Below are 24477 nucleotides of genomic sequence, written 5' to 3'. Positions count from 1 at the left end.
TCACGTTTCATCATCGCCCATCAATCATTTTTGATACATCTTTTTTGAAGCCAAGTCTTACTTTCAGCTGTGCCTTCAGTCACGAGCAATATGGTATCAGAATACTTCAACACGCAGTAAAATGTTGCAGTACTTCTAAATATATATACCTGTTTTAATGCCACGTAAACGGTCACGCCACGACTCTTTTCATCTGTCTGCTGTTAAAAAGTAATAATTCAGTGCTGCGTTATACCAGGATTTCACATTGAAACGGGGGTGTATTGGAGAATGATTTTTCAGTTTTACAAATTGACTCATGCTGCAAAATGATACATGGCATCGCTGTGGTGCTTACATTCACGCGTTAAATCAGATCTTCATCGTTGACGTGTTTACCTCACTTTAATAAGATAAAATCGTCCAAACATTACCACCACGATAATCAACGAAACTTTAAACTTAAACCATTCTGTTTCAAAACAATTCCACGTTGAATTGTGTCGTGTGGTTCATTTGTGGTTTTATTGGTTTTCCCTCTTCTCTTTTTCAATATAAAATATATAAATAAAATGAACATACATCTAAAGAATTTGTAGCCTTTTGAATCCTGTACATTTTCATCAAATGTCTTTATATCTGCTGTGTTTATACTACATCAATTATATCATCATTTTGAGTCGCTCCAGTTCGTGTGCGGTTTAGCATTTCCTCTTAGTCTGTGATAGGCCTACTTGGATTTTATATTAAACGTACCAGTGTCATCGGAGAGATTAAGGCTTGAAGTGAAGTAAAATGCAAATATTGTGTGGATTGTTTAAGGAGCGCCTAATTGTTTAACTAGTTGACAGTAGATCAATTAATGCATGTAATAGATATCACTCAGAGGGAGGTTATACCTCCTTTTAATGCGTGAGTGCTTTTTAATTCAGTTGATACGGTCTTTCTATAATCCGGAAAACATAGGATTAGAGTTCCCTCTGACGGCTGCCTTTAAAACTACTCTCTCTCCCTCCTTCCACTCTTTCATTGTTCGTTTGATCGCACCATTGTACTGAATATATAAGTCGGTTACTTAACCTCCTCATTCACTGGCAATCAGTGGCATGAGTCTAGTTAATATTGGGCGCCACCGGGGTGCCTGGCATTTCAAAACCGTTCCGTTTCGTTGTCTGCACTTTAACCTTATTTAACCCACGGTAATTGAATTAATGGGGAGAAGCGGCGGGCCCCTCGAAAGGGAACAGGAAGGGATTCTCCTTTAGCCCCCCTTCCCGAGAATCAGATAATACCGTGGAGTAGGCTGGCTTTGATGTTCGAAGTTCGCTGCTTCTTTTTATTCCCATTCGCAAGAAGGACGCACACTCCTGCCTCTTGTATTCGCAGTAAAAGCTGACGAATTGGCAAACCGGGAAAAAATGCCCAGTAAGCAGAGTCCTAGAGTTGAATATCTGCACATTGTATTACTGCGGACCAGGAGAATCTCTTTCGCCTGCTGAATCATACGGATCACCTGTTTTTTTCCGCCTGTTGTCTTTTTCGTTTATATATTGCCGAAAGAAGGACGTTACGTTTTTCCAAAAGGAGGCGGCATCCTTCACTTTGCATCATTTTTCTTTTTTTTTGCGAGAACCATCAGAGCGGCACCTTGGCGGCGGGAATATTAAAAGAAATTGACGAGGACACGCGGAACCTGTAGGGAGCGGGTACGAGCCTCCCTTTCCTGTATCAGCAGTACCTGCGCCGGACAGCGGTGCAGCTTCGCGTTTGAGCACCAGGGTGTTAAAAGAATAGGATGTCGGTCTGATAACCGCAACTGGCTTTTCCGAGGCATCGACAAACGAGGGAAACTAAGCATGGAGACCGGGGTGGCTGGTGTGGTTTTGGTTGAATGGCCGTAGACAAAGAATCACCAAGAATAGCGAGATGTCCGGATGTCACGGAGCTTCTGGTCTTATTCTTTGTATGATTCGAGAGTCCAATTAGCGCAGGGTTCTTGCGGCTGATGGGTGATCAATGCGTTAGATGTTTGAAGCTGTACCACAAAGCTGCTGTGATTTCTCCTCTCCACTCCATGAGCTCCAGTCACATAGGCTAATACTACACCATCAAGGTATTTATTCTCACTTGAATCATGTATGAATCGCGTTGAAATTCTTAGTGGTTTTCTTCTTTGTGTAAAAGGGACGTAAGTAATACCGTTATAATACCTATTAGAGCGCTACCAGAGGAATGATACGCAGCAGCCTTCGTCATTCTGCAAACAGTTGCAGCAATCTGAAAATTTATTAGGCTTCCAGCGATACTGGTAATTACACAGAATTCCAGTGAATCGTGATTTTTGCACGTAATCATCGATCTCCACGTTTTGTAACATACAGTGCTGCTGTTAAACTGCATTCAACCGTTGTGTTCTAAGGCAGCTGGATTGCCGCAAAGCGAAATTTTAGGTTTAAGTGAGAGATGGGGGGACAGCATTGTCAGTGACTGAGTACATTGCATAATTGTGATGCAGCAGAGTCTTATTAAATTATATTTAATTATATGAAATGTATTGATGACGTTTAAGATACTAATGGATTATGGCGTGCAGGCTTACATTACGTTATGAGAGTCGTGTAATGAGGCCGTAGTGCTTTTGTGTGTAACATGATGTAGATAATGCGATATTATGAGCCTTGATACACGTTCAAAGGCAATAATGTAGATTATGTGACGCCGACTGATAATGACAATGCTGGCAATTAATACAGATAATTAATGTTACAATGTTAAAATGAATTTGTCACGCCACATGTAACCTAACATTTAATTGAGTGTTTTTACATTGTGGTTTATGGGATTTGCAGTTTTTATCGTAAAGGCAGTAGTTTCCAAATCGTTTCGGGTAATTAAGTCTTTGTTTGTTTGTGGGACTCATGAGTTTGTTCCCCAAACGCGCATTTTTTCGCATTTCCTTGCAGGGATGGACGATGGGATGCCCTTCCTCTCAACAATGAAAAGTCTTTTGGCCATTGTCTGTCTGGTTAGCTTTAACTGCCAGATAAGGTGAGATTCGATTTATTTTCTCAAATGTGGAATTCATATTCATAAGTGAAATCGGATGTCCTCCCTTCGAACTGGCTTCCGACATCAAATTATTCAACTCACTAAATCATTCGAACAATGTAATGTTATAGCAATGAACGTGTAAACGTGCAAACACATTTTCCATTGTAAATATTTCCTTTATTTTTGTTATGCAGCCACCAACCATTTTCCTCATATTTATAAGAGGACCGTGAATGCTCCTGATTTTTTTTTTTAATCAGGGATTTTTTTTTTTTTGGAAGCGTGGTAATGTTTTTGATAGCGCGCGTGTTGATCTGTCATGTTCCTCAATGTATTTCATTTGCATTTTACAGTCTTTCGCAGACCACAGCAGGAACCCTGAAAGAGTCCGAAACAAATGACAACATCACGATATTCACTAGGATTTTGGACAGGCTGCTGGACGGTTATGATAACCGACTACGCCCTGGACTGGGAGGTACCCCAGAGAACAACTTTACGGCCCAGTGTAGCTACACAAGTTTACGTCGGTTTATATAGCTACGTCATAGGTTGTGCGTATTCCCTCAAACCTTTGCACTTTACTTTGACGTCCTTATAGCCCTACTTCGCAGTGTCTATATTGTCATGTGATATAGGATTGTATTGTTGCTCATCAGCACAGTATCAAAAGGTAGTAGCCTACACTTTGTGAGCTTGTTTTTTCATATGTTGGCTGACATTCATCTGTTTGTGTACTTTTATACCCTTACTTCTAAGTCGTTTTGGGCAATAATAAGTTTTCGTATAACCGTAAATGTGAGTCCCAGTCCCAGTACAATGTAGTGGATAAGGCGCCGCTATTTACAATATCGATCGATGCAGCTGTCCGGGCGCTTTTGTCCAGCCTATTGTTAATTGGGAGAAATTGAAAACATGGCGCCCCCCTCTACTTGCCCTTTATTCTGTGAATGTGGAGCGTAGGCTAGGGGTGCCTTCGGAGGGCCAAGGCTACCACTGTAGATGTTGGAGCTTAAGTGAAAGCGGACCACCCTCCTCGCCGACACTGAGCACGACCGCCTCCGCGGAGGCGCGCTTCAGTCCGCAGAGTGTGACCTTCAGCACCAGTGTTCACCCTCCCCTTAAAGGGGGGGGGGGGCGGGGGCTTCATAAAGAGCGCACCACAGCTTCTTTGCGCGAGGGAACTTGCCATTACGCTCTCTTTTACAGATTAAAGTCCCCGCACAGCAGTGTACAAGAAAGTTCCTTTCATAGGGAGCGAAGGCCAGAAGACGATATAGCGATATTGTATTCCTCAATTTCATATGCGATGTGTGACAACACTTGATTATGCTTGCCTGTTTACTCATTGGAATGGGCGCAAATTATAAGTGGATGGGGGGGCTGTGCTATAATCAAAATCAACCCCATGGACCCCACAACCCTCCTAATCCTCAACCCAAAGTTACGCCCTTGTGTGTGACAACACTTGATTGTGCTTGTCTGTTTACGCAATGTGCTGTCATAGTTGGCTGTGTTAATGTCTTCGAATTTAACTGGCTCTCCGGTTTCTGTGATCGAAATTAGTGGCTGCACGTGCCAGACATGGTAAATAGTAGTTACTTATAAGCGCATTTCTACCATTTAGCCACTTAGACATTTGCACCAAGAATAGCGTGAGACTGCCCAGGCCTTAAGCATTGAGCAGAACTTTTTTTTTTTCTCACTCCAAACACCTATGTTTCTTTACAGAGAAAGTAACGGAGATCAAGACGAACATCTTTGTCACTAGTTTCGGCCCGGTTTCAGATACCGAAATGGTAAGGTGTTCACTGCTGACGTCAGCATGGGTCTTGTAGTTTTACGCAATAAACAAGTCACTTGTCTTCTGTAGATATTTTGTTAACAGATTCATCATAGGTTACATGACTGCAATATGCAACTTTTAATTTTAAATAAAGCTTCGTAAAATGCAGGATGTGATTATTAGATCGCTGTCCTTTCCCACAGGAATACACGATAGACGTGTTTTTCCGGCAAAGCTGGAAAGACGAGCGGCTTCGTTTCAAAGGTCCGATGGAGATGCTTGCCCTGAACAACCTTCTGGCCAGCAACATCTGGACGCCCGACACCTTTTTCCTCAACGGCAAGAAATCCATCGCACACAACATGACTACTCCGAATAAGTTACTGCGTCTGAAGGATGACGGGACGCTCCTGTACACCATGAGGTAGCTCCTCAGGTCCATTACACTTCCATATACACGCGTGCACATGACGTAAACAAGAACAAGCCTTTGGATTTCCCTTATCGCTGTTTTATTTTCATTTGATCACTTTCAATAACGAGAGAAAGGATCCAAGGCGAGTCTTGTGTTGCTTGTTTTACTGTGCTTTTTATATGTTTTAGCTTTTAGGGGTAGGCCTATGTGAACTTTGGGGCAATTAGCGTCTTCAGCTGTTTAATTTGACCCAGTCTTTAAAAGGAAGACTACATCGCCAGGGACATGTCCCACCGGGAAAGCACAGCGGCGGCAATCCAGCCTCCCTGTGGTCAAGCCGTTTCCAGCACACAGCACCCCCTCAGCCATCGCTTTTAACTGCCTTGATATGCCCCCGTTTGTACTATCACCGGGGCCGCTTAAAATGATTTTTTTATGATGATGTTTTTAATTTTTCCCTCCCTGGAGGATACTGTTACGTGCACACGAGCCCCGACAACGTAAGTGTATGGGCAAAAAAATATTAATGCATTACGCGTAGAACATTTACATAATTGCAATACAAGAAAAAAAAATCAAGGACACGAGAAAATGTTCAAACCCTCCTTCACACCATGGAAAAGAGGGCAGCTGTTTGAATATTTTTGGAACACCATGTATAGCGCCATAAAGGGGATATGGGTCAGCAGCAGCTGAACAGCGTCGCCTTGTGGCTGAAATAAAACCTTTGCGCGCAGGACTGCTGTTCACCGCGTGCATTAAGATGCAACCGGTCGCCCTCGAATTTGTTATTCATATTTGATGCCTCGAATTGTCCACTGCCTCTCAATTTGTTGCTCCCATGATATATTTATGCAGTATATCTCATCGTATCTGACCGTCATGTACATTAACTTACGTACTTAACTGTTATGCACCCTGAGAGCTTCCAGATGAAAATTGGATATTAATGAGAAATGATAATATAGATTTTCGTTCCTATCTGACACTGACATCACAAGCCTCAGTGCCTAGGATACCCCCCCCCCCGCCCTTAAAGGGCATCAGGTGGATAACAACGCTTTGGCTCCTTGTATTTTGCAATTGAACACTTAATTCAAAACGTTTATAGAAATTTTATAGAAAGTACTAGAAATGGAAATTTAGCAGCAGATAATATAAGGGGGGAAAGTGGCAGGTTTCTAGAGGGGTGGGGCCTTTAAAAAGATTCACAGTAGGTAAATATTCATCTAAAAGGATAAAATTTACTTTGAATAAGGATGTCAGGCTACGCAGCTAAATGTACACACAGAAGATCCTTTGATAAATGTTGAAAGCTTTACTGATCTCCCCTCCTGGACCTAGGAGTCAGAATCAGGCATAATCCCCCAACCTTTTACCCAAATGGACACCCGCGCCTCTATCTTGATGTACTCGTCTCGGGGATTTAGGGGCGCGTCTTGTGAGAAGATGAGCGCATTAATCTTTGCTCTGGACTCTCCCAGCTTAACTCTATCAATGGTAACAGAAGATTGACGTCGGCAAAGTGCAGGAGGTTAAAGGGGATGTATGGGGATGTTTTACAAAAAGTGCTTCGCGTTAAAGTCAACCAAAAGCAATGAGGAACCACCATCCGAACCCGGCGACTTCTATGCAGTAGGATGACAGTGACACCGGTGGGTGACGGTGGCCACAGCTGAAATATCACGTCGTCACATCTGCATGTGTCGTTGTGTTTGTTTGCACATCCATTGCTCTTTAAAGATAGTTTTGGGTGTGGGACGTCTCATCAGAAATATTACGATGCTTTATTATTGCTGCGATACGTGTGTAGTCGTATCCACAAGTAGGTAATGGATGCCTTAATGGATGCTCAAATCTCGCTGTAATTTCTTTAGTGCCGTTAGTCTATAAAGACCACTTAGCAAACCATAAGCGATACACTGGCATGGCAGTCTTCTGGGTGTCATCACGAGGTCTAAATCCATTCAGCTATTACACAGTAATATAATTGTGTGTAATGGAGAGCTTGGACACTTGTGCACCTCTCTCACATGTCTCACTCTGTGGTTACATTGCCTTATGCTACTTTGTAAACAGTTAACTGTTTATAGATAAATCCATTATCATTAATTGAATATCTGTCTCTTTACAAAGAAGCAAAGCCTCAAAAAGTCTGGACAGTAACTGGGGTGTTGTAAGGGGGGGGGGGGGGGGGGGCGGTCAGTACGGTTCCACGGGACCCTGTCTAAGAAATTTGGAACATAACTATGGGCCCAAAATCTCTATCACTGCGCCTGGATAGTAATATAAAATTCTTCTGAACGCTGAAAATAAGCCTTTCTTATTATGTCCACAAGATGGCAGTGTAAAAGCACTCTTTGCAGTTCTGAATGCTGGGCTGGCGCAGTGGTTTGCACTGTCACTTTGCACCTCTGAGACCTGGGTTGAGTCTCTACCTGGGTTCCATGTGTGGAGTTTGCATGTTCTCCCCGTGTCATCGTTGGGTTTCCTCTGGGTGCTCTGGTTCTTGCATGTAGATATGCGTGTGAGGTGTGTCAGTGTGCCCTGCGATGGGTTGGTGCCCCATCCTGGGCTGTTCCTTGCCTTGTGTCTATAGGCTCCAGACCCCCCGCAATCCTATATAGGACAAAATTAATGCATGATTCTGTGTGCTGGAGGTTTGAAACACAGGACTTTTGTAGCCACTAAAATAAATGCTTATTTAAAAATATAAGGTGAGAGCATATAAGGCATGTTGATGAATGGAACGGGACAAAAGAATGTTATGCTGATATTGTCTTACGCCACGCAAAATCGGGAGACACCCCTCCTACTCAACATCACCCCACCTACTAGACATCACCCCCCCCTACTTGATATCATCCCCCACTTGACATCACCCCTCCTACTCGACATTCCTCCACCCACTCGGCAATGTCCCTCCTACTCAACATCACCCCTTCTACTCAACATCGCCCCACCCACTCAACATTGTTCCTCCTACTTGACATCACCCCTCCTACTCAACATTGCCTCACCCACTTGACATCACCCCCCTACTCGACATCGCCCCTCTTACTCGACATTGCTCCACCCATTCAACATTGCACCACCCACTCAACATCGCCCCTCCAACTCAACATCACCCTCCTCACTTGACATCACCCCTCTGACTCGACATCGCACCGCCCACTCGACATTGCCCCTCCTACTCAACATCGCCCCTCCTACTCGACATCACCCGTTCTACTCAACATCGCTCCACTCACTCAACATTGTCCCTCCTACTTGACATCTCCCCTCCTACTCGACATCATCCCTCCTACTCAACATCGCCCCATTCCACTCGACGTCACCCCCTCCTACTCAACATCGCCCCTCCTACTCCACATTGCCCCTCCTACTCAACATCGCTCCACTCACTCAACATTGTCCCTCCTACTTGACATCACCCCTCCTACTCGACATCACCCACTCCACTCAACATCATCGCTCCTACTCATCATTGTCCCACCCACCCCACTCGACATTGTCCTTCCTACTCAACATCGCCCCCCCCCACTCGACATTGCCCCCTCCTACTCGACATCGCCCCACCCAGGCCACACTTGCCTCTCAGCTGCAGCTATATATACTTCAAAATTGGGAGCAAGAGCTTGTTACCAATTACTGCCACTTGATGGCGCCATTGTTCCAAATATGATAAGGACTTTTACTGAAAGTGGTCATGATGTTTTAGTACTTCAGTGTAACATTTCCACCTTTTCTGAGGATTGGCAGAGATGCACAACTGATAATTATAATGATGACTTTCTCATTTCCAGGAAGGAGTTCTTTGGTTGGGGTTGTACTCTGATGATTGTCAATCTTACCATTCCAATTCTAGGTTGACCATATCAGCGGAGTGTCCCATGCAGTTAGAAGATTTCCCCATGGACGCTCATGCCTGCCCCCTGAAGTTCGGGAGCTGTGAGTAGGCCTTCTGGGGGTTTCTCTTAACTGTTTTAGATCAGCTCGCATTTTCACTGCAGATATTACATCAACCCAAGAGACTGCTGGCAGCTTCATGTTGTTTTCTTTAAAAACAATGGGGCCTGTAGAGTCATCATCTACTATCTGAGCTGGGGTGAGAGACTGGTCTCAGGTGGAGACTGCCATTGGTACAAGGCACTTCATTAACAACCAAAGAAATCTCGGGTACGTGCTGGAAAATAAGCAGGTTTAACAGAAAGCTCAGCTAGCAGTTCCGTCCATCTCCTCACAACTCACAACCTGCCTTTGTAGTGCAAGCCAAAGCTGATTGGGGGCTTTATTAGTCGCTAGCTGTGTGGTTGTCATGCAGTGATGCCCCGCAGTGCCATCTGCTGGCACCACAGTGACACTCCAGCAGCCCTGCTGTGTCTATTATAGGTGTGTTGATAAAAACTGTAATTATCCACTGGTGTGATCAACAGGTTCTCATTCGGTGTATTCGTGGTGACGCCCTGACCCTCGGCCCGTCTGAATGTGCATCAGTGTCACTGTGTCCGTGATTGGTGCAAGAATCAAGGTCTGCTGTCAACAGAGGTGCTACATAGAGCAGTGTCAGCACTTCTATCAGGTCCACTGCACCAGTCACTCATCACTGCACAGTCACTAATCACTGCATCAGTCACTCTGTGGAGGTCATCTGCAGATAGCTGAGCATGGGCTCGCTTCCCTTAGTAGCCGCTCTGCCCTCCTACACCACGTCAGTGAGAGTCCCAAACCATTCATTTGATTCATTCCCCCGTCACACCGCCACACGACACTTAGAGTATCCACTAGACATCCACGCTGGTCCTCCCCTGCTTTTCTCGTAACAAAAGCCAGTCATTATGACACTGAGAGAGTGTCACACCTCATTTTCTCCGCTTTACACATACAGCATCAAAGTCATAATGACAGCGAGAAATAATTCCACCCTGGCACTGTCCTTTAATAACACACAGACCAGAGTCCCTATAATAAGTTCCTGATTACTTTCTCCACTCTCTCCAAATCTTATCCAGAGTCATAGTGTGTCTACAGAGCAGGATTAGTGCAGTGTGTGGAAGGTGTTACAGTGTGCCTACAGAGCAGGATTAGTGCAGTGTGTGGAAGGTGTTACTGTGTGTCTACAGAGCAGGATTAGTGCAGTGTGTGGAAGGTGTTACAGTGTGTCTACAGAGCAGGATTAGTGCAGTGTGTGGAAGGTGTTGCCTGGTTTACCCCAGTGTCTCGGTGGTACTACGACATCTAGATCAGATTTTACATGCCTCTCAGCTTATGAGGACACGCCCCTTAGCCTATGAGGACATGCCTCTCAGCCCATGAGGACACGCCCCTCAGCCTATGAGGACACGCCCCTCAGTCCATGAGGACATGTCTCTCAGCCACTGAGGACACACCCCCCAGCCACTGAGGACACACCCCTTGGTAACACCCCACTCTTCTCCTCTGCCTGTAAAACCTGTGAAGGCTTTATAGGGGTGGTGCTCTCACTACAACCTCACAGCGGGTCATTAAACCCCCTCCACTAAACATCTCAGGTTGATCTTTCCTTTTCTCCTTACAGTTCATTAAAGGTAGTGTCACTGCAGGGGCCATTTCAAGTTTCAGGGGGGGGGGGGGGGGTGTTTGTGGTGCTTGGGCAAATCCTGTTTACGCCCCTGGCAGCTGGATGTGGAACTTTCCCCACTGCCTGACCATCCCCCCATAGAAACTCCTTCCACGTTAGAACGTTAGAATGTTATTTGCTCTTTATTAAAAGGAAATTCCCTCCGAGACCCCTGGCCTCTCCCTACCCCTCACTTCCTTCTTTAATGCTGTGGCTTTTCTCTGCATCTGGGCCTTTAAAGACAGAACCTGCTACTTCCAGTGTTCCCTGTGTGGGTGGCACAGTGACGTTACTCTCCTTCTCCTCAATCTCCTCCTCTTTCCAGCCATCGCTCAGCTCCTTCCGTGTGTCATTACTACCACCCATTTGCTGCTGATGTTGTAAGAGCTTGTGCACATGTGGTCCTCCTCCCACATGGGGGAGCTAAATCTAGAGGCTGGAGACGGTCCTGCCCCCAGTGGCTCGGTCCAGAAAGACCCTTCGGGCAGCAGGCAGCTGCACAGGCTCACAACCCGAAAGCAGACAGTTCAGGTCCAAATAAACCTCGAGGTAATAATTTTACATCGTGGCGTACCACTCACATCCTCCGGGGAGGGAGAAGATTGCTTCTGTGAGTTTTTTGCCTGCTTTGAAACCAAACATGAAAAATGAAGTGAAGCTACAGGCCAGCATTAATGGGTCACCCTCCCCCCTCCACCTCCCCCCCACCTGGATTCCCACACGGCATCTAAGAGAAGCAGAGAGCATCGCAGAGCACCTGCCCTAAGGGAAGCCACATACAGTCCAATTCCGGAATCAGAGCTCCTGAGTTACAGCGCATGTGTAAGACAGTTCCCAGCTCACCCCCCAGGGGGCGTCGTTAGGGGCTGTATGTTAAGGCTGCCCCCAATAAACCTCCTCACTCCCTCTCAGGAACAAATACCAGAGAAGCATGAAGCTTTCTTCCAGACTGGAAATTGAGAGGGCTTGTATTCCATTCCGTATACCTGTATGGCACTTACAGCCAGTGGTACCTCAGTGACATTAAATAACTTGATGAGGTATTGATTTCGATAATGTGCCAGCTCAGCCATTTCAATCCCTCCCCCAAAGTCGCCCCGATCTTCTGCATCAGCCATCCTTCACACCCAGGTATTTTTGACTTGACAGCTGGCATTGGCCTCATTTGGCTAATCGATGCCACATCAAGTTATTTAATACATTAAATTAGTTAATTCATTGAGCTGGTGGTGAAATTTAAGAAATTGCCTGGGGTGCCCCGCCCCCCAGGGGAGGATAGGGCCCTGAAGCTGCATTCTTCTTACCTTCTGTCTTGGGGGCAGTGGTGGCTTGATGGGTAGGGAAGCGCACTTGTAATTGAAAGATTGCAGGTTTGACTGCCTGACCAATAAGACACCACTGAGGTGCCCTGAGCAAGGTGCCGCCCCCAAGCACTGCCCCTCGGGTGCTGAATTAGCCACCCCCTGCTATGTCATGATGTCAGATATGCATTAAATGCAGAGGACACATTTTGTTGTGGTGTGTCAACAATGACCACTCATCACCCAATTCCAATGACAGACATAATATCAGTTTTACGTTTTACAGAAGCATTAAGATCATTTAAACATAATTTTCTTTGACTGCTTAAGCCCTTTGCATACTACTGTATTTTTATGTATATATACATTCACTAACCATTTCTGAATTTTCTCCCAATCGGGAATGACCAATTAACTCACCCCCACAGTCCCGTGTGTGTGCTGTCACACGCTTCACCGATTTCGCTGAGCAGGCGTAACACCCTTGGAGGAGACAGTCTAAGTCCACATAACGCAGCGGACAGTGCACTCTGGGGAGGACCCCCCAGCCAAAAAGGAGATAAACCCTGTATTACTATCACAGCGTGTTTCTTAATTTTTTTCATGCACAATATTTTTCTAGACCTTCAACAATTACAAAACATGTGTGGCATTGTGTCATCCACAGGAAGCCCTGCACTCAGTTAACGTATGGGTGTGCTGAGCAGCTGGGCCATGAGGTGAGAATAAGTCACCTCATGAGTCACCACTGAGGTACCCTGAGCAAGGTACTGTCCCCAAGCACTGCTCCCTGCTATGTCACGAAAGTCACATATGGGTCAAATGCAGGGGTCACATTTCGTTGTTGCGCACTGTGTGCTGTGGTGTGTTGACAATGACCACTGATCACTTAATTCTAAATTCTAAATTCTAAAATTCTAAAGGCTCAAACAGGGAACACGGCCGTAACCTCGAACTTAAGAGGGCTGAACATTTAGGTCACGTTTTTAAAAAGTGTGAGGGGGGTTAGAAGGTGATGTGGACCCAGGGTGATGTGGACCCAGGGTGATGTGGACCCTTTCTATGAACCCTGAAACGCTTTGGGTAAGAAGGTGGGATGAGAGTCAGAGAGGACAGCTGAGATACGAGCAAACAAACGAGCGTGACAATTCTTTAGGAGAAACACCTGTCTTACGGAGGCTCAGGCGTCACATGATTTCTGCTGAATTATGAGTCACTATATTGGCCATAATTTGAGCTTATGTAGCCAACAAAATGACCCTTATTACACATAATGACAATAGTGATTGTCTGAAGAAAAAAGTAAACAAACTTAATTGAAGATTACATAATTATTGCATAATTATAGAACTCTTACATAATTATTCTTTAATAAAAAGAATAACTTAACAGGGAGGCAGAAAAGCACCAGAGGCCAAACAGAATTATGGTAATAACATGCTGAAGCTTAAGAGATAATTGCTGTAAAAGTAATTATGTTTAATTTTTGGTCCTGTGAAAGCCGAACTTCTCTGGTTAATTGGGAATGTCAGACTTCACAGTGTGTCGAGTGTTCCTCACACCATACAAGATGTGATTTTAATATTTGTCTTCACCTGTAATTAAAGGTAATGCTTCTTGCTAATGCTACTCAGACACTAACAATGTTAGGATGCTAATGCTGCCCGAATGCTAACAATGCTCAGATGCTAACAACGCTAGGACCATAACACTGCTTGGACGCTAACAACGCTCAGATGCTAACTAAGATAGGATGCTAACAACGCAACGCTAGGAGGCTAAAGCTGCCCGGATGCTAACAACACTCGGATGCTAACAGCGCTAGGATGCTAAGGCTGCCTGAATGCTAACAACGCTCAGCTGTTAAGAACACTGGGACGCTAACACTGCTTGGATGCTAACAAAGCTCAGACGCATTTGACTTCCTCTGCTGGCCCCTGGAGGATGGGCTCCCCCTTTGAGTCTGGTTCTTCCCAAGGTTTCATCCTTCTAGGGAGTTTTTCTTTGCCACTGTCGCCTCTGGCTTGATCATTGGGGGTAGGGATAATGTAAAGCCCTTTGAGACAATGTAATGTTGTGAAAATGCGCTATACAAATAAAATTGAATTTAACTAATGCGCGGGCATTAACAATGCTATGACATTAACAACGCTAGGATACCAACACTGCTCAGATGCTAGGAATGCTAGGATGCTAAGTTTTGGCAGCTGCAGTTGCGTCTTTTTGTTGAGCCACTGCAAGTCTGTGTCTCTATGGCAACAGTTTCCAGGTATCATTCACTGTGCATTTGGTCACCTTGCTCTCATAAACATCACAGAACTCCTCTGACTCAGTTTCAGACATTTAATTTCATTAAATGGCCTTTCAGGAATGTACGTTGTACTGCTGAAAGTGCCCCCATAAGGTCTTCATTTCTGCTCCCTCCAAGCTCCTCCCAGACAGTCCACATTTTTAGTCTGGTGGGAGCTGGGAAGGAGCAAAAACATGGACTATGGACCAGATTGAGAGACTCTGCTTTAGGGAACATTCAGCGTTGATGAAGTCTTTGGTGTGGTTCATGTCAAAGGTTGTCCTGAAGACCCAGAGAGCCCATAGCTTACTTACATGACAAGTGGCATATGCTTTTTGTACATTTAGTTCTGCCGAAGCTTTTGGTCTGTGAGGTGGCCACCATGCTGGGTGTGTTCAGTCCATAGACTGATACAGGGGTTTGGGAAGCTTGAGGCCCTCAGCGCTGGCTGTGGCTGCAGACTGGGGCAGGCCTGTGGGGATCTCGATGGGGAATTATGTTGGGGTTGGAATGAGAACCTATCGGGTACAACAGCTCTGAAAAGTGTCCAGTTTCGAGAAGCGTTGCTGTTTTGGGTGTGAGCGGCGGTGGTCCTGAAATCATGACCTTTCTGAGGGCAGCCCCTGTCCCAGGGCCCGGAGCTGGTTATTAATCACGGTGAAGGCAGCTGACAGGAAGGACACGGGCATTAATAACTGCCCAGGAAAGCGTAAGCAGCCTTTTCTTTTTTTCTCCAGGAGATTTGCCGATACCGGCTTCAGCCCCCGCCCCAAAAACAGGCCAATGTTGGTACAGTAGGCGAAACAGACGTCCACTGTGGGGGCTTATGGGCTTGAATGAGTTGTTTTTGCACACACTGCGTTCCCATGCCCTTTGGGGATATCTTTATGGGGGGGCGGGGTGCCCTGTTGCCTGTCCCTATGACTAACAAACTCCGAAAAGGTAAATCCATGCCCCCAACTTCATGAGAAGAAGCCGGCATGGTTGGTTAGCTGTAATGATGACTAAGCCTTACCTAATGGTGACCATTAAACTTTGTTATTCATTACTCATGCATTTTTTATTACAGCCAGGCTCCTAATGGTCTGAAGTTCTGTATTTAGCTGGATTTCTGAAATGATTAAAAGACGATGAAAAGATCCCTTGAAGTTTGTTTTGACTCTTGTGAGAGTATTGTAGCCTTACACCACTGTTTGCCTCTGACTGTGATTCCCAGACGCCTATCCGGTCTCGGAGGTGGTATATACCTGGACACTGGGAGCAGCCAAGTCCGTGGTGGTGGCCGAGGACGGCTCCCGACTAAACCAGTACCACCTCCTCGGGCAGACTGCCGGCACCGAGGAGATCTTCACTAGCCGGGGTAGGCTCCTGCCGTCCGTCTTCACTAGCCAGGGTCGACTCCTGTTGGCCGTCTTCACTAGCCGGGGTCGGCTCCTGTTGGCCGTCTTCACTAGCCGGGGTCGGCTCCTGTTGGCCGTCTTCACTAGCCGGGGTCGGCTCCTGTTGGCCGTCTTCACTAGCCGGGGTCGGCTCCTGTTGGCCGTCTTCACTAGCCGGGGTCGGCTCCTGTTGGCCGTCTTCACTAGCCGGGGTCGGCTCCTGTTGGCCGTCTTCACTAGCCGGGGTCGGCTCCTGTTGGCCGTCTTCACTAGCCGGGGTCGGCTCCTGTTGGCCGTCTTCACTAGCAGGGGTCGGCTCCTGTTGGCCGTCTTCACTAGCCTGGGTCGGCTCCTGTTGGCCGTCTTCACTAGCAGGGGTCGGCTCCTGTTGGCCGTCTTCACTAGCCGGGGTCGGCTCCTGTTGGCCGTCTTCACTAGCCGGGGTCGGCTCCTGTTGGCCGTCTTCACTAGCCGGGGTCGGCTCCTGTTGGCCGTCTTCACTAGCAGGGGTCGGCTCCTGTTGGCCGTCTTCACTAGCCGGGGTCGGCTCCTGTTGGCCGTCTTCACTAGCCGGGGTCGGCTCCTGTTGGCCGTCTTCACTAGCAGGGGTCGGCTCCTGTTGGCCGTCTTCACTAGCCGGGGTCGGCTCCTGTTGGCCGTCTTCACTAGCAGGGGTCGGCTCCTGTTGGCCGTCTTCACTAGCCGGGGTCGGCTCCTGTTGGCCGTCTTCACTAGCCGGGGTCGGCTCTGTGGCCGTTGGTGTCCGGCCACGAGTCACACCACGAGTCATATTCGCTTCTACATGTGCTCTCGCCCTCCAAAGTTTTATTGTGACTGTAATCATATTAATTGAGGCATGTTTGTTTGCTCTGTAATTCATCTGCTTCTCTGAAAGACAACAGCCCAGCAGCAGAATCCAAAGGAATGTTTTTCAATCCAGCCAGATGAAGACAGTAATTAAATCTCCAGGATTTGAGAACAAGAGAGCCCACACATTGCCGGGGGGGGGGGGGGCACGCTTATCCCAGCCTTCAGCTATCAGGACTCTGTGTTAATCCAAGCAAAAAATTCTAATCGTTTGTACATTTTGAGAGTGATGTCACTGGCTCAGGACTGGATAACACTACCGTCATACATGCCCTGTAAGGCATCTGCTCTGTTCTCTTACATAAAGCAGTGCTGCATTACCTTCCTGCTGTAAGGTTATGAATGCATGGGGAGCATCAGGCTACGTGTGTGGTCTGCTGCTTAGGAGAGAACTGGAGCACGAGAGACTCCAGAAAAGCCTACCCACGATTCCCTGGACTGTTTACATTTTTCAATCCCAGGTGGGCAGCTGCCTTCGCAGGATTGTTCTGCGTTCCCTCATTATGTCACTCCCCCACCACCACAGCGATTGTGGGCTTGGCTTTAATTAGTTTAATCTGCGGTGCAAACCTTCTGTGCCAACTTCAAGAATAGATCGATCAGAAACTGACAACTGAGGAAAGCTGGCACAGGTTGGCTATTTTCAGCAAATCTGACGGTGGGATCTACTTTCCAGACTATATATAAAACGGATTAAAGCAGAGACCTCTTCATTACTGATGTAGCTCACTGCCTTCCATTGACAGAGTGCTGCTGGTAGAACTGGCCCAGCACCTAAACTGCAGGTCACACAGCCAGGACGGCGCCCTTCAAGCATTCGCCATGACCGACCCCGAGCATCGGCCTCACTTACCAGTTCACCAGCATTGCTGCATTGTTCTCGGAGATGAACGGAAGCTCCCCGTGGCTGCTGCAGATCCCCAGCAGGAAAACCCACCAGATGGGCATGCTGGACCTTCCCGTGGTGGCCGGCGTTCGACAGCGCGTGACCCAGGCTCAGGAAGCAGGTCCCGGGGGAGGGCAGGGGAAGCGAGGGCTAGTCATTGCCACCGGGGGGAGGGACACATGGTCGAAGCAGACATGAGTGCCAGGCAGCCCAAACAAACTAAAAAGTATCACAAGTTTCCCTGCTGGACCTCATCCTTCAATCTCAGGGGAGGAACTACGTGTGAAGTTTCCCCTGTCAGAGGCGGCTCCAGGCAAATGAGGAAAAGGAGGTGGGGCTCACATGGGGGGGGGGGCAGCAGCATGCAGATTGCGTCGAGGGATTAACAAGCCACAGAAATCCGATTTTGTTGGGAGAAAGCAGCAGCAACCATCAGCGAGCCCTCAGCAGGGGCTCCAGGAAGCTCTGCCATAATCTTTTCTTGGTTAACAGGATATGATACCCCCTCCCCCCCCCCCCCCCCCAGTCCTTAATGATACCCCTCATGCTGTTTCTGTCGCATTACCAAGTATGAAAGTAGGGGGGCCAGACCCGTGACTGGCTTGTTTATTTGTTTGTTCATGTGCTTGTTAGTTTATTTATTTTAAATTTTTTAGCAAAAACTGAATTTGTGATGGTTTTACAATGTAGTTTCTTATTTTTATTCATCCAATCTCTGTCTCCAGTCAGCATTGGAGATGTCGGCTGAGGTTCAACAGGAGCCTAAATTACATGTTTAATGATAATTAAAAGAATGATGATGGTGGTTATAGTGATCAGGATGATGGTGATGATTATTATTATTAATTCTGATTAAAATCATTATTGCTAATGTCCTGCTCTGCTGTGGAGGCTCCAGGCCGCTGCGTGACCCTGGCAGGGATAAGCGGCTGGGAGATGGATGGATGTGCGAGTGATGCCGATTATCACAGGCAATGTGAAGATGGGGAGATAAAACATACCCTGGTGGCTTAGGGAAGGTGTTGCCATGGTTATGAAAACTGAAGGGAAAAGGTATACGAGTAATGTGTCTCCCAGCATTGGCTGAGTGTGCCGTACCCGGGGAACCGGAGTGTGACGTGGGACCCGGGGAACCGGAGTGTGACGTGGGACCCGGGGAACCGGAGTGTGACGTGGGACCTTCCATTGGGTGTTTCTCAATACCAAGAATGCAAACTGGGGTGCAGTAAATCATGGTATTGGCCTTGTTTGGCAGGGATGCAAACGATGTATCCTTGATATTTGGGGCGATCTTCCACCACATCAGGTGCTGTACTTTTGGTACAGTACTTTCACTACTTTCCCTTTTCCACTGACTTCTGGTCGAGTACCAGAACCAAAAGTTCCAGTACCTAAAGTGCCAAACCAAGTGGGGTACTTTTTTGGTACTTTGGGGTAGGACTTGAAACTGCTCTCTTTGTCTATCAGTTATGCAAATAGAGTGAAACACAACGCCATTTTGAAAAAAGTTGCAAACTCAAGAAACAAGGATAAACGAAGCAAAAGAGAAAAGGAATAATAATGGATGCATGGACAATTGTAGAGATCAAAGCTTTAACTGCAATCTGGTCGAAAGAACAGATGCAAGACCAGGATGGTGTGACGAGAAATAAAATATTTTGTATAATATACCTGGGCAACACGGTATTGGAAGATTTCCAAATATTGCAATGTGATTCTGTTGTAATAAATATTAGAGTAATTATAAAACAAAAAAAGAAGTTCAACAAAGTGCTTACTCCCGTCAAGGAGTGATTTAAACAGCAAGGATGAAAATGATTGTCTCGGAGAATGCATGCAGCGCTCATGCAAAAGCAGCGGAGGTAAACTTTCAACTGATTTTTTTATATATACTAGTTATATATAAACTATATATACTAGATAATCTTAAACAGGAATAATCACTAAAATTGCATAACTTGCTAGGTAATTTTAGAGAAATTTAATCTCCCTGCGCTATAAAGTCCGTACAGTATGAAGGTATGAAAAAGCCTGATCTTAATCTAGCTAACTAGCAATGTGAGAGTTGCATGTGTGTAACATGCGATGCTGGTATTAATATTGCACATCGCCAAGCTGTATAATATACTGTAGCCATTTTTTAAAATCAGTACAAAATATCCGCCTCGTGTTGTGATGTCATTCAGCGTTGGTACCAGTTTTTACGTCAGTGGAAAAGCAACAACTTGAAGTACCATACTTTTGGTGGTTTCTTGAAGTACCAAAAGTATAGTCCCTGATGCGGGGGAACAGCGCCCCCCTGGGGCGGGGCAAGAACTACATCCGGGGATTTTTACCATCCTCTGTACTTCTGTTCTTAGTATTGGAGCTGGTCTTCGGCAACAAGAACACAAGAACGCTTACTGAGAAACACCCTTTATTTAGTTCCCATCCTGAACTAAATAAAACTGCTTAAATAAGCCCCCAAACAAAGCCCACAAACAAGGCCCCAAATGAGGCCCAAAAATGAGGCCCACAGATGAGCCCCAAATGAGGCCCCAAACGAGCCCCGAAGCAAGGCCTCTATCTGCATGTTGTCAGCAGATGCAGTAGCCATGCCTGCCCTCTGGGTCCAGCCTTGTCTGCCTCTGCTCTCTGCTGCTGGTTGATGTGATGCTTTCCGTCCAGGACGCCCTCCTTCCCTAAACATTGCTTCCGCCCCCTTTTCTCGTCCTTCTGACCTCGTCCTCCCGCCCTCAGGACAGTACACCGTCATGATGGCGCGCTTCTTTCTGAAGAGGAAGATCGGCTACTTTGTGATCCAAACATACATGCCCTGCTTCATGACCGTCATCCTGTCCCAGGTGTCCTTCTGGCTCAACCGGGAGTCTGTGCCGGCGAGGACCGTCTTCGGTCAGTACCCTCGACGTCAGCAGTGACACTACAGCCCCAAATGTAGCATCGTCCAGAACAATGGTATCATTGTTCTAAAATGAAAGGGTTTCTCCTGCACAATAATTATTGGCGTCTTCTTGCATTTCACTGTCGCTGTAAATTCCGGCCAAGATGAACTTTAATTAAGTCGTTAAAAATTAAAGTGTGTCCATGGTTCGGATTTATCAGTCCCTGATGTGGGCTCTCCAGGAGGAATGCGAACGTATTCCTCTGAACCCGATCCAAACCGGGATCAGCAGACATAATTCACTCCATTAATCAAGTCAGTGTTTGTTTCCTCTTGATTGATTCTGCCCAGCGGCACTTGAATGCTCATTAAAACAGAAACGAGGATCGACTGGTGAAGATGATAAAATTGAATTTTTTATTCTGCCTGATTTCCGTCATTAATAAAGAACAGGGTAAAGGTGCTTCACCATTGCACATGCTGATATAGAGTCTGAGACTATTGGTGAATGCATGGGCTTACAGTCTCATAGAATGCTGTCCCAGGAAGGGATCTGCTGTAGAAGTAACTTTAGAAGCAGTAAAATCTCCGGCAGCATAAATGGATTAAATAATGTTTGCATACATTAACACTCACCTGAAACATGCATCTGTTTGTAATACTGCCCCCTTGTGGTCTGCCCCAGGTGTGACCACAGTGTTGACCATGACCACCCTCAGCATCAGTGCCCGCAACTCTCTGCCCAAGGTGGCCTATGCCACCGCCATGGACTGGTTCATCGCCGTGTGCTACGCCTTTGTCTTCTCAGCGCTGATTGAGTTTGCCACTGTCAACTACTTCACGAAGAGGAGCTGGGCATGGGATGGGAAGAAGGCTATGGAGGCCCAGCAACCCAAGGTTGGTTTCCACCTTCCAGCTTGGAGATTTCTGATTTGTCAGAAGTCCAGGGTTAGCTGCCTTACTGTTAATGGAGGCCCCCGATTGGGCAGAAGTCAGGTGTTAGTTTCCATACCCTCAAAATGGAGACTCCAGATTGGCAGCATCTAGCCCCCCCCCCGCCAGATCCATAGCTATTGAATAGCAGTAGTCTCTGGGTGAGTAGAAGTGCAAGGTTTCTTCCCTCAAATTGTGACAGGACAATGTATACTGAACATACATACATATGAATCACATGTTATGGGTCAACAGGGACCTTAAGCATCTGAACTAACAAGCATATGGCTGAAGGTTCACTCCCCATGTTAATGCCAAATGTAACATGTAAAATCTCATTAGTGGCAGCCCTGCGTTAAGATTCATCGATCCCGTCTCCAACAGAAGAAACAGTAGTCAAATTGTAGAAGTCATCAAATTACACATATATTAGGAAACTTAAGTATTGATAAAAACAAGCATAAAGTATCCTGAAACCTCCCAGTCCCAGCAGCTAAAAATCTATATTAAAAACTTGCTTCACATGAAGATAAACCAGATAATGTAAATATGTTTTCCATGTCAAAATATTGCATGTCAATTACATACCCAGTGTCTTCATTTAGCTTATTTCTGCCTGTTATTACTCAATGCAATCTGTCAAAGTCTGTGCATTACAGCAGTCTTGGTCCCATTATGTGAGATAGTTGCCTAAAAGACACTTTATTCAAAGCAAAAGCACGGTAGAGGCTGTGAAAGCCTTCTAAGCTGCGGAGATCCCCCCTCCCGTGCAGACCATTGTGTTTCCGTTGTTTACTGAGGAGAGCAGCCTGTTGCTGGTTTCTGTTGACATGCTGTGTCTGTCCTCCTGCAGAAAAAGGACCCGCTGACGTTATCGAAGAAGCCCAACAACGCCTGTTCTGTCGGAGGTGTCAACTACACGGCCAACATCACCAAAGACACAGCCATCGCCACCATCTCCAACAGCACCTCCGTGCCGCTGAAGTCCGCTGAGGCCAAGGCCCCTGACCCCAAGAAGACGTACAACAGCGTGAGCAAGATTGACAAGATGTCCAGGATAGTGTTCCCGGTTCTCTTTGGAACCTTCAACCTGGTCTACTGGGCCACATACCTCAACCGAGAGACGGTGGAAAGTGGAGCTATGTCATCCACATAAAGCTTCACAGCTTGTAGCCCTCCCGACTTCAGCCATATTGTTCCACAAACTGGATTACCATAGAAACCAGTGTCAAGCACTGAAGACTTGCTCTAGTCATAAGTTGTGAGAACTTTTTTTTCCATAAATTGCATGAAATGCCATGTCTGCCTTGACTATTTCTACTTTATATTAGTCGATTAGTTTTTCTGGAAGAATCTTCGTTCTGTTCATCCCAGCGTGAATTGTCATCATTGTCAATTAATATCACGTCCCCGGTGATGGGGCCACATAGCATTTGACACATACATCTTAGTAATTGTAAAAAAAATGGGTCACATTGGACGCATAGGTAAAGCAAGTCAAATGCTATGCAAACATTTTGTACCGCGCCGCTCGACAGAACGCCCCTGCTTTAGTTACTGACGCTGGCTTGCGGCTTCACTTATTTAAGAGCGGAATATGAAACTGAATGACAGCTTAAAGAGCAGCTATGGAACATGCCCCCCTCCCTGCGAGCAGCACCCTTGCCCCCACCCCCCACCAAAAGGTAACACTGGCCTTTCCTGCAGTTTCCTCCTGTGTCTGTAATTTCCATGTCTGTGCTCATGCAACGTTTGGTTTAATTATTTAGGGTTCAGGAGCGTCCACGTTTGATGACTTTCTTATTAAGCTCCTAGGTACGATTTTGCAGACTCGTTTACATATAATCCTTGGCTGTGGTTTTAACGTTCCTCTTTGTAAATACGCACAAACACATACGTACACGCCCACACATTCATTTTGCGGTCAGGAACACGTCAGCACAAGCCCGAAGGAGAGCACACAGTGGCCTATCCTGTATGGTGCAGACAAGGCAACTCGACTAAAATCTGCCTACGGAAAGCGCTAATGTCTGACATTGATCTCCTCGACTGAACCAGCGCCTCTTTGATCACCGCCGTTTCCAGGCTGCAGAGTAATTATTAGCCTAATTTGTTTCTATATTGACGTAGTGCTCTGCCTTTTAATGCTAATTTGCTTACTAAACGTCAGTTCCAATGCTTTTCCTTACTGTAGATACATGTATTGTTGCAGTCAGCTTATCTGGTGATGTTAAAGTGCTCCTTTGACTGCTTGATAGTAAAATCGACATGGGGGCTTTTCAGACCGAGGTGAAGTCTCCATAAAGGGAGCCTAACGGTGTCACTGCAATCCGCCTGTGCCCAAGCAGGACCTGCCAGATCCTGATGGCTGGTCACACCAGACGGCATGAAGTACTGGCAATGCCCAGATGGGGGAGCCAGTCACCGAATTGATCTTTGGATGGGGAGCCTGACTAGCCAGGGGAGACCCCCTCCCCCCTTTCCCCACCACAGGCATGCTTCTGGGATTGGGCTCTAAGTGCTGCCCAGGCTAATTAATGTCAGACCAAGAAGGCATTTTTAATCCAAGATGTCCATTGTGAGAGGAAGTCCCACCCAGCGCCAGGACCCCTCCCAGCCCCCTCCCAGGACCCCTCCCAGCCCCCTCCCAGCCCCCTCCCAGGACCCCTCCCAGCCCCCTCCCAGGACCCCTCCCAGCCTCCTCCCAGGACCGCTCCCAGGACCCCTCCCAGCCCCCTCCCAGGACCGCTCCCAGGACCCCTCCCAGCCTCCTCCCAGGACCCCTCCCAGCCTCCTCCCAGGTCCCCTCCCAGCCCCCTCCCAGGACCCCTCCCAGCCCCCTCCCAGGACCCCTCCCAGCCTCCTCCCAGGACCCCTCCCAGCCCCCTCCCAGGACCGCTCCCAGGACACTTTGCCCTGCATAGTTTCATTATACATTTAACATGGGGGGGGGGGGTTGTCATCAACTCCTTAGGGCGATTCAGGAGAGTCACCTTTGTGTTTTTTCTGTCCCATCCCTCCTCTTGGACATGTACAGACTTGGGCGTTTTCTGAGACATGCATTGTTACTTTCACTAATGTGCGGCTTTCATTTGGAGCATAATGTGACA

The 24477-nt window shown here is 46.8% G+C and overlaps 2 protein-coding genes across 5 annotated transcripts in view; one reads left to right on the top strand and one right to left on the bottom strand.

The window, feature by feature from the left end:
* Positions 1 to 17615, bottom strand: part of gabrb3 (gamma-aminobutyric acid type A receptor subunit beta3) — a 52826-nt gene extending 35211 nt beyond the window's left edge. Inside the window, exon 1 of the mRNA XM_072699405.1 lies at positions 17521 to 17615. Coding sequence (XP_072555506.1) covers positions 17521 to 17615 — 95 coding nt within the window. The remainder of the gene's footprint in view (positions 1 to 17520) is intronic.
* gabra5 (gamma-aminobutyric acid type A receptor subunit alpha5) lies at positions 1030 to 24005 on the top strand. Of its 4 annotated transcripts, none has more exons than XM_072699414.1 (10): positions 1030 to 1685; positions 2943 to 3027; positions 3384 to 3508; positions 4762 to 4829; positions 5020 to 5240; positions 9100 to 9182; positions 15638 to 15781; positions 20293 to 20445; positions 21120 to 21331; positions 22221 to 24005. In XM_072699414.1, the coding sequence occupies exons 2-10, from the start codon at positions 2945 to 2947 to the stop codon at positions 22521 to 22523; spliced, it is 1392 nt and encodes a 463-aa protein (XP_072555515.1). In that variant the 5' UTR covers positions 1030 to 1685; positions 2943 to 2944; the 3' UTR covers positions 22524 to 24005. The 4 variants fall into 4 exon arrangements, with proteins under 4 accessions (XP_072555515.1, XP_072555513.1, XP_072555517.1 ...); XM_072699412.1 differs by lacking the exon at positions 1030 to 1685 and adding an exon at positions 1695 to 2092; XM_072699416.1 differs by lacking the exon at positions 1030 to 1685 and adding an exon at positions 2265 to 2287.
* Positions 24006 to 24477: the final 472 nt, after the last annotated feature.

This window comes from Paramormyrops kingsleyae, chromosome 1 (assembly GCF_048594095.1).
Source record: "Paramormyrops kingsleyae isolate MSU_618 chromosome 1, PKINGS_0.4, whole genome shotgun sequence".
NCBI classification, from domain to species: Eukaryota; Metazoa; Chordata; class Actinopteri; order Osteoglossiformes; family Mormyridae; genus Paramormyrops; species Paramormyrops kingsleyae.
The sequence above is the reverse complement of the archived record's forward strand: the minus strand, read 5'-3'. Positions and strand labels throughout refer to the sequence as shown.

Excerpts from the sequence above, each read along its gene's own strand:
- gabra5 (XM_072699412.1), top strand. The coding sequence starts at position 2,005 with ATGTTTGAAGCTGTACCACAAAGCTGCTGTGATTTCTCCTCTCCACTC. Across the intron at positions 4,830-5,019 it reads CGGTTTCAGATACCGAAATG|GAATACACGATAGACGTGTT; the intron begins GTAAGGTGTTCA and ends CCTTTCCCACAG. Across the intron at positions 20,446-21,119 it reads GCCGGCGAGGACCGTCTTCG|GTGTGACCACAGTGTTGACC; the intron begins GTCAGTACCCTC and ends GGTCTGCCCCAG.